This window comes from Denticeps clupeoides, chromosome 1, assembly GCF_900700375.1.
Source record: "Denticeps clupeoides chromosome 1, fDenClu1.1, whole genome shotgun sequence".
Lineage (NCBI taxonomy): Eukaryota > Metazoa > Chordata > Actinopteri > Clupeiformes > Denticipitidae > Denticeps > Denticeps clupeoides.
Window position 1 is genome coordinate 16,452,642 of NC_041707.1, and position 9,591 is coordinate 16,462,232.

The 9,591-nt window shown below is 46.0% G+C and overlaps 1 protein-coding gene across 1 annotated transcript; it reads right to left on the reverse strand.

The window, feature by feature from the left end:
- Positions 1–2,218: 2,218 nt before the first annotated feature.
- arrdc3a (arrestin domain containing 3a) lies at positions 2,219–9,198 on the reverse strand. Its single transcript, XM_028997930.1, has 8 exons — positions 8,726–9,198; positions 7,830–7,911; positions 7,601–7,748; positions 6,674–6,776; positions 6,297–6,553; positions 5,738–5,900; positions 4,802–4,947; positions 2,219–4,680 (listed from the first exon to the last, which is right to left on the reverse strand). Exons 1-8 carry the CDS (start codon positions 9,003–9,005, stop codon positions 4,612–4,614), a joined length of 1,248 nt encoding a protein of 415 aa, XP_028853763.1. The 5' UTR covers positions 9,006–9,198; the 3' UTR covers positions 2,219–4,611.
- Positions 9,199–9,591: the final 393 nt, after the last annotated feature.

A 9,591-nucleotide genomic window follows, 5' to 3' on the forward strand; every position in this document is an offset into this window, starting at 1 on the left:
AATCAGTCTGGAGCTCAGAAAGAGAAAAGTAGAGGCTCACGCTAAGTGGGGGGCTATACTGCCATCTCCAACAATTCACAGTGCCTAGAACTGCTGTAAGTGCCAAGTACAAGAAGACCAATTATGAAAGAAACAAACCTGGTCTTAAGATGACAGAGCTGTCAATAATTATCTGCCAAGAGGATTGTTGCTGACCTGGCCTCTTCTGGAGTCAGTGTTTCAAGGAACACAGTTGTGAGGGCTCTTCATCGTGGTGGGCTTCAGGCAAATTGTCCCAGAAAAACCTCTTTACTAAAAGAGTGGCACATCAGAGCCTGACGGAGATTTGCACATGAACATTTGAAAGGTAAAGAGGACATCTGGAGATGCTTGATTTGCTCGGGTGCATAGCCTCATGAAAAAATTATGTCGACATTTTGAGGGAGACAATGCAAAAATCTGCTCATAGTCTAGGCTTAGGCAATTGCTGGGTCTTCCAACCAGACAATACCAGAAGAGTGAGCTTGGGGCACACATTTGGGTGAAACTAACAAGCAGGAAGATGCTTGGTGGCTGTTGCTTTTGCTACAGGGAAGCTTGGGCTGGAGCTAGGCAGCATAGAGGGGGGCTGAGCGTGACTGGGTGTGTTCCGATGGTGTAGGCCTTTCCCTCACAGCGGGAGGAGGACAGGAGTCGGAGGAGAGAGGAACTGCACCTACCTCGGAGCAGACTGCAGACATGTTGGATGCAAGCATGGGTAATAAGGAGCAGAAGCAGCATTGGAGGCAGAGACAGAGGTGGAGTCAGGGAGCCAAAGGGATAATCCAGGACCAGGAGTCAGGCATGTCAGTCAGAATAGAAGGCTTACAGCAGAGCGATATGAATTGCCAATGAGTTCGCAGTTTGCAAAGATGGCCACCAGTTTTTTGTACATGCTGCTGACATTTGATGTGATAACTTCTGGCTTGCCGGTGTCGAGGCTGCCCTGCTGGCCCGGAGGATGGGCGGCAACTGTGACAACAAAGCATACGTCGCAATTACTCCAACAGAAATGATCACATCGGAGGACAGCAAAGCATACATCGCAATTACTCCAACAGTTCCTGAAGGATACCGAAACCAAGATCCTGGAGTGGCCCGAACAGAGCTTAAACCTCAATCCTATTGAGAATCTGTGGCGGCTGCTCAAAGTGAATGTCCATGCATGGAAACAATGTATATTGGACAAGCTCGAACATTGGAAGAATTGGAAGAATGAGTCAACCTAGTAGAGATCTAATACAAGAAATGGGTGTCAGCTGTGGCTCACAAATGATCCACTATTAACTATCAATGGTAAGGTGGCTTGTTTTTTTGTTTTTTTTTGTTATTTATAGAGTATTTTTTTCAACAATAACAAACGTGAGAACCGGAGGACCTAGATAAAACCCTTGACGTTCACCTTGGTGCCGTTATTTAACTGCCGTGTGGCCTGACAGACTAATTATGAATGTTTTTCCTGACTTCATGTTTCTATATTAAGGGTTACAGATAAAGCATTTCAATAAGGTGATGGTGCCTGAAGCCAACCAGACCTCTTCAGCCTAGATATGTACGTCATTTTTTACTATATAGACATTTTTGATATGTCTGTTTTCGCTGCAAACCAAATGCTGTAGACATGAAAAAAGTTGCATCGTTTGAACTCTAGATGCAGTAGATGCCTCAGTGAAATCCACAGATGTGACATGAAGATTTTTGCCTGCCAGCAGGTTATCAAATTAGTTACTTTGTTATCTGTCTTTACATTAATAACACCGGTGCATCATACAACATTATGTAACCCCTTCCCTCTGGATAGCAAGAAAGCAAGGCCACACATTCTCTACAATGGGAGAAAAATCACATGCAAAGTTCACATAGGGACAGCGGTGCAGCGAACATTCTTCATCTTGAAACTAATTTAAAAATAATATGAAACATTTGCAAAACATTATGAAACGACCTGAATGCCTACACTCATAAACAAATGCCAGTATGTGTGTCACATTCCATGGCAGACGTCCCAGTGTGGCAAAGATCCAACTGTGCAGCATCAGAGCGCTGCTGGCCGGGTTTCACCAGCAGGGGCGCTGTTGCACTCCTGATGAACACAGATCAGAGGCTGCAGTTATTTTTTTTCTTTAGCCAGCACTATTGACAGGAGACTTGGAAAATTATTTTCTTTTGCGCCATGAGAAGAAAAAGAAAGAGACAATAGTTTGCAATTCAAACAAGATTTATTTAGTTCCAGTGAAAAACTCAAGATTAAAACATTAAAGGACAACATAAATGAACAAAGTACAGATGCTCATAAGCATAACTGAAAGAACCCATATTCTCATGTAATATTGCACTTTGTCTCTTTGAATAACACCATATTCTGTGTGTCTACAAGTGACTCATTTAGCTTTAACACTGGACTGCGGAAATTACAAACCTTAAAAAGCATTCAAGCTTATTCTTTAAACTGAACATAGATTTGTCAAAATGAAAGTAGTTCCAAAGCAACCACCACCACCACAAAAAAAAAAAAAAAAAAGTCTAAACAAGAGTGTATTGTCAATCCAATTCAGACCCACAACATTAGGAAAGATGTGCTGTTCCATAGACATTCCTGTTCCCAAGAATCTAAGTTGAACTGAGCTACTGTGGGTGATCTGAACAGAACCGAGTTCACTACAGAATAAAAAAAAAGTTGGAATTGTTAGCTTTTTACGACTAATTTGGTTCGTCCCTTTCTGTCCCTGGCTAAAAGTACGTTTTACATGCTTAAGGAAACGTAAGCAGTGACAGATCATATAAGTTGAGCATGTAAGCGCAAAGATCACTTCTTTTTGAAGGCCACTGAGATAAGATCACTTACATTAGTATTTATAAAAAAGTGAACACCCTGTAGTACCTTGTCAATCACGCAACCACACAAGGACTAATAATAAATCCACTGGTGCTCAGGTGACGTTCCTCCTCGGACCAATTTCACTCTGAATACTAGGTCATGTACATCGCACATATCTTTCATCCAGACCTCCACCAAAAATGTTTTCTCTCAGAAAATCTTACTATGAAATAGAAAAGGGACAAAAGATGTAGATGTAAAGGCTACGTGGGTACAAAGCACCAACTAGCTCTGTGGCTGAATGAGTTTTCTGAAAAACAAATGTACTACTCAATTCAAGCCCCCAGCGTCTTGCCATTTTCCAAAGGAACCTGTGGTTCAAATATATTGGCCAACTGTTGTGTTCCAACTCACATAAAAAAATAAAATCTAAGAAATTAAAAAAAATTAAGAAGAAAGTCACTAATGGCTTCACTGGTCTGGATAAAGTCAGTAAGTGTTTCTGTTTGTTCTCTCCGAGGCACTGAATCAAGCGCCCAGACCACCTCCACAGACCCAAAAATGGACCGATGACTCTGAGCATCATCGGCATGGACAATCTTAGTATAAATGATGCCAACTGCATTCTCTTGCTACCCTGGAATTACTCTTTCCCCAAGGTTTGTTTAAGTTTTTTAAGTTTCTAGGGAGTTCCTTGTGTCCAGAAAAGGTATAAGCATGAGAAGTGCCATCTGTAGTGGTTGTTAAGCTCATTGAGACATTTTGGGCTATACAAAAATAAATTAGTTGTTGTTGTAGTAAGTGGATTCGTTCAGTGACCCTACAACCGACTTCAGTTTCACTTCATTTCTAAACAGTGAAGCTGAACCCCCAACTAGTTAGCAAGTGAGAAGGTCACCTGAGACTAAGTGCTTTTCTAGGCAGTACGTCACCCTGCGCTGCTCTTATACAATGAGCGTGAAGGCAATGAAACTTTCAGGCAGTCCGTGGACAACTTTAACATTTTAGCTCTGTGGCTGGTGATTGGCTCTTTAACACAAATCATACGAGTGGGAAAAAAAAGAAAAAGAACTGGCAATGAAAACCAGCAACTAAAAAGACACTCTGAGTGGCGCACAGCATGTTTCCTCTACTCTGTGCTAACATGCTAATGTAATTATGAATGTTAAAGAAAATACATTAGAGCAACCTGAATGGGGTCAGTGCACCGATGAAGTCCGTTTCAGCTCCACACTGTGGCCTGTTTGGTTGATATTTTCATTTCATTCTTTGTCCAGTCTCAAAAATGAAACAATATGGACAAAACCACAGTTACACAACTCAGACGTAGGAACTGAAAAAGAAAGAAAAGAAAAAAAAGAAAAAAAAAACACCGATGCAGCAGAAAGGGTCGTTCATACTTCATCAGGGATTCTGTCAACTCCACACTTGAAAGAGGTCTTGGTGATATCGCCAGCAGAGGCGGGGCTTAACTACAAAAGCAGGTTCCCTGCACAGTTATCACCAGGCCGCTGCCGTGGCTCCACAAGTTTCAGCACAGCGCCGAGCTTCGTGTTGGCACCAATGGCCGAAACAGCGCAAGAAGAAATCCATCAGGCACTTCCCGCTCCCGTCTCCGTTCTGGACCGCCCCTCTTCATTGCAAACGCTATGTTTTTTTGGCTTTCTCTCGATGTCGACAGCAAGGGCGAGCATGCTGTCTGTGGGAGGAAAACGAAAGCAGAGGCATGGTGTTCAGAAGCCCGAAAACTACGGGCACGTGCACAAGAGTGGCCTTCATCGTGATGGACAGGTGTCAAGTCTGCGTCCCTCATCCTGCCTGGACTGGTCAGGATTAGGATCGATCTGTTCCGAAAGGAAATGAATGTTAGAGACAGGAATTAGTAAACTATATCAAACAAATCCTCTGCTTACTAAGCAAATTCTAAAGTTAAGTAAGAATTAAAAAAAAAAAAAAAAAACGTACTTCTGAGTACGGAGGAGGAGGCTGGTAGCGGAACTCCTGAATGTAAGCGAACAGTGGCCCCTCGAACTCTTCTGAGCGGTGGGGTTGGGTCTCCAGGCAGCCCTGCCTTTGCTCCTCTGGCACAACCTCAGAATAGCTGGGTGGAGCTGTGGCAAACCAAGGTCATCGTCAGATAAGAACCATGACCACGTTGACCACATTAACCACGCGTGCTAATGTGTGTGAATGAGTGGCTGGAGCCCAGCAGCATCATTATGTAACTCAATGTGGGATGCCTTAAGGGCAGCGATGTTCTTCTAACAGGTTCCGCAGACAATCTGAGTACATTTCACAATCTGAAAGAGCAGAAACCCATTCATAAAAATGTACTCAGATTGTCTGCAGAACCTGTGGTGGAGCAACTGCAGTAACTATATTGTCATTTATGACTAGGCAAAATCAGAAGCAGGATATTTTGGGCAAGAGGCCTTTATCACCTTGCCAAGTAAAGTGCTTGTGAGTAGTCCGAAAATTAAAGCGAAATTAAAAAAGGATGGAACAGGAATAACAAAAATGTGTCAAATGCGGAACATTTTGGATCAATATGACCAATTTGACAGAAATGTTGAATAACAGTTACAGAAAAAACATTATCGGAAGCACTTTGTTTGGCAATAATGGTTAAACCCTCCAGCTTCTGAATAAAACACTCTGCACTGGGAATTGCTAGAGGAAGCTCATAAAAACACTTTACAATTACAGAATATGAGAATAACTTTTTTCAATCCCAAACTTTTTCTACAGGAAAAAAAAACAAATATCTCACCCATCCACTATTTAAAAAATAATAAATTAAAATAAATGTAATAAAGTAATTTATATGTTTCCAACTAAATTCATTCACTACAACCTCATAGGCCATCCGACGATGGGCAATCGCTCCAGACTGTGACTCACCTTCAGGCCTCTCGGGGAGCGCCAGGCCCAGCCAGTTCATAGCCATGCTACACTGGCTGCTGACAGATGAAGTGCGGCTGCCGAAGGGGTGGAGAGGTATGGTGCCAATCACCAGCGGCAGATTGAGTGACAGGTTCATGGCCCCCGGAATGTCAACATACACCTGCAGGAACAAGCGTGAACTCGGTGTGAGTGTTCAAGGTGCTCTTGATTTAGACTTGATTAGGTAACTGCGTGGGCTGATCACGTTTCCTTCGGGTCATTTTTAGGGGGGAGCTTGAATCATGTAAGTATGGGGAGGGGATTTGACAGGTCATGCGGCTAGGGGGTGAGAGGACTCTGCATATTTGGAGATATTAAGTGCTGAGCCTCTTATCGCCATCCAAAGAACACCTGAGATAATTCCACCCTCCTTGGGAACACTTCATCGTGATTGGTTCAGACATTCTGAGTTATCTAAGAGCTGAACTATTCCTTATTAGACATGATTCAGCAATAAAGGACAATGGAACATCACTATTTTTGCCATAAGTACCCAACATTCAGCTTCACTGCTCACCATGAGTGAATACTCCACCCGGATGATGCTGCAGTCCAGGATGGATGGGGAGACGGGTGGGATTTTGAGCATCTTGCCACTCCATGTCTCTGTCTTGCCAGAGGAGAGAGACTCGCCGCGGATGTTGGCCACCAGCTGCTTCACCTCCTTCATCTTGCCCTTGGCAAAAAAGGTTTGCGTCTGGTAGATAGCTGCTTTGGGGACCACCATGCGTGAGGAGCAGTTCTCGATCTCTGCAAAGATCTGAATGGACTCTCCTTTGTTGGAAGAAAAAAAGGGGCCAGATTGTAAACATCTTTTAAATCAAGAACACGGAATCATGCTGATATTATCCAAACTAATTAAACTAACTCAATGTAAGCACCTAAGGTAGTTACCTGGGGTGTAACCCTTCCTTTCGATTTTGGCACTTAAGGAGATTGGACCTGAGGTACAAAACCAGCAGCATAGAGTCTTGTCTTTCGTGCCTGCCTGAGGAGACTGTGGCGGGAAAAATATTTTATGTAGATTTTCCAACCAAACAATCATAATATGTGTAATAACAGGTTTAGTAACATGCTCTGTGGGCAGAAGTAAATAATATGAGGCTAAGGCCATCATCTGAAATTAACATGTACATCTGCTTCAAAATGTCATGTAACTCCATGTATATTCAAAAGTCTAAATTAACAAATTATGATCATTATTACCCTGATACTAGGCCCACGAACCCACAAAAAAATACATTATTTTAGCACAGCACTTAACCCAACCTGCATTTAACCCACCAACACAATCGCGAAAGGTGCCCAGGGAGCAGCGTGTGGGGACAGGCCCCTTGGATTTGAACCGGCAACCCTTCGGTTACAAGTCTGTCTCCTTGCCCGCTAGGCCACTGCTGTCCATTTTAGGGCACTGACACCAAAAATCGGCCAGATCATAAATCGGCCTTATTAATCCCGAAGGAAATGGCTTCTCTGCATTTAACCATCGCCCTTAGTGAGCAGTGGGCAGCCATGGCATGGCACCTCAGTGCCACCTTGGCGGATCGGGATTCGAACCGGCAGCCTTCTGATTACGGGCCCCACTTTAGTTGATCGAAATAACATCAGACTGATAGACAACCCTGCTAATGCCTGTTCGATGTGAGGGATTATGGCGGCTGGAATCGGCCGGTCATGGGTGGGAATTCCGAACAGCTGAGCACCTGCTGCATCAGCAAGTGCACCAGATGCGGCTGCGACTACACTGCAGGCTACACGTCCAACTCCCCCCGGGAGGAGACTCCTCCGAACCCCCCGGACACCAGCAGCGGCCCCACTCACCAGCAGCATGGGAGTGTTAATGTCGATGTGTTCGAACACGGTGAATTCCTTCTTGGTCTTCATGGGCAGCAGCCACGGCCGGTGCAGTTCCGCCTTCGCCCAGTACCGCACGCTGCCGTGCTTCCCCTCGAAAGAGGTGGCGAGGGGCCTGCAAAAGCACCACCGACCGGTCACTCGCACTGAAGCGCGACCCAGGGCGCACGACCGCGACGGGAAGGCGGCCACTCACGTTTGTGGAAGCTCAAAGCTAAACGCAAACTCGTGTCTTCCTGAAGGGATGGTGGTGAGGCCGTCTTCTGAGTTATCATCGTCTGTAATGAAGAAAAAAAAAACACAACACGTTACTTTACTAATACCTGTTCATATCGTCGCCGTTCATTCCATAACTTTGTAACATGTGAAACTACAAACTAATGAGAAAAAAAGGTGTGTGAACGTGAACGTTTCGTCGGCTGACGTCACAGCGCAGGGAACGCGTGCGCTTTATTATTATGGCTCGTACATATTTTACAAAATCCTGGGCGCAACCAGGCTGAAATGTGCTAATTAGACTAAAAAAAATGATAAAACGGGTACGTAGCGCGGCTTGGCCGCAATTGAAAGTCGGCGACGCGCCGAGCGGAGCAGGAGAGGACCGGCCTGAACCGGCGCCCGCTGCCTGCTACGTCATCACGTAGTGCGGCGCGGAGGACGGAGCTCTCCTCACCCCTTCCCCGCGGTCCCGGTCCACACGCTGCCGCTCCGAGTATTTGCGACAGTGTCCTGCACGAGCGTGCCTCTTTCTTCCTTTATTATTATTATTATTATTTCTGCAACACCGCGAGGTCACGAGACACGCGCGACATTGGCCGTCTCGGCCAATCGGGACCCCCACCCCGGTCCCCCGACTCGCAGCAGGACCGAACCGCCCGCAACAATGGCAGGGCACGGCCGTCTGTCAGTACCTCAGCCTCGGAAAACGAGTTCGGTTCGCTGGCGCGGCGGAAAACGGCGCCGGTTCCATTCATTCGTCCGTCCGCTCGGGCTCCTCGGCGGCGGGGCGCGTCGTCGCCTGCGTGCGACTGACAGTCGGAGCCGCAGCCGGCTGCGAGTGGATAAACGCAACGACGGAGCAGAGATCGTTACCTCTTTCGTGGCCGATCAGCAGATCTCGGTGGTTCAGGTACTCCACTTCTTCGGTGTAGTTCTGGGTGTAGGCGGTGTTGGAGCCGGCGTTGCGCGACTCCGTCCAGCGAACTTTCGCGACCCCCTTGGCGTGGATCTTGAGGGATTTCGCGCGGATCTCGCCGGTCACCTCGATTATGACCCTCCCCGAGACCGAGTCCCCGCTGGAGAACACGGGGACGTTGCTGTCATTCAGGCAGTCGATGCTGATTACGAAGCTCTTTACCTTTCCCAGCACCATGGTGGCATGAAACAAAAGTGCTAAAATGACAAATTAAAAAAAAAAGAATACAAAACCCTACGAAAAGAACGCGGTAAGAAAAAGCCGCTGGCGGAGCGCGTTCGGTGGCATTGGGGTGCGCTGCCGAATAACAGCGCAGGATGCTGTCGCCGCGGCCGCTGCGGCTTGGCGGTCTCGGGTCAAGACAGAGAAGTTCTCCTCAGCCGGCGCACTTTAAGCCAGAATTTGGTGGAAAAACAACCACGTGCGCATGCGCGGCCATCTCTCCGTCCCCCTCCTTCCGCCTTCACGTCTGCGGTGGGGGTGAGCAGGAGTGGATGTGCTCCTAATTCCCCTTTCCATGAAAATAAATTAACGTGACTTATTGTTCGCACTGTAATTACGGTGTTTTTTTTTTCTTATCATCGGTGCTGGTATTGACGTAGAATACAGGCAACGATTTCTCACGCTGAATTTTACGACGCGCCACCTGCCGGACATTTGGTGTAAATTTCAACTCGGCAGACGAACATTTGTTGCACTGTAAAAACTGGGGAAAAGTTTTTTTTTTTCTTTTTTTAAGTTTCGGGCCTTAATAAAAGTAGAA

Excerpts from the sequence above, each read along its gene's own strand:
- arrdc3a (XM_028997930.1), bottom strand. The coding sequence starts at position 9,005 with ATGGTGCTGGGAAAGGTAAAGAGCTTCGTAATCAGCATCGACTGCCTG. Across the intron at positions 6,554-6,673 it reads AAGGAAGGGTTACACCCCAG|GAGAGTCCATTCAGATCTTT; the intron begins GTAACTACCTTA and ends CTTCCAACAAAG. Across the intron at positions 5,901-6,296 it reads GGGTGGAGTATTCACTCATG|GTGTATGTTGACATTCCGGG; the intron begins GTGAGCAGTGAA and ends TTGTTCCTGCAG.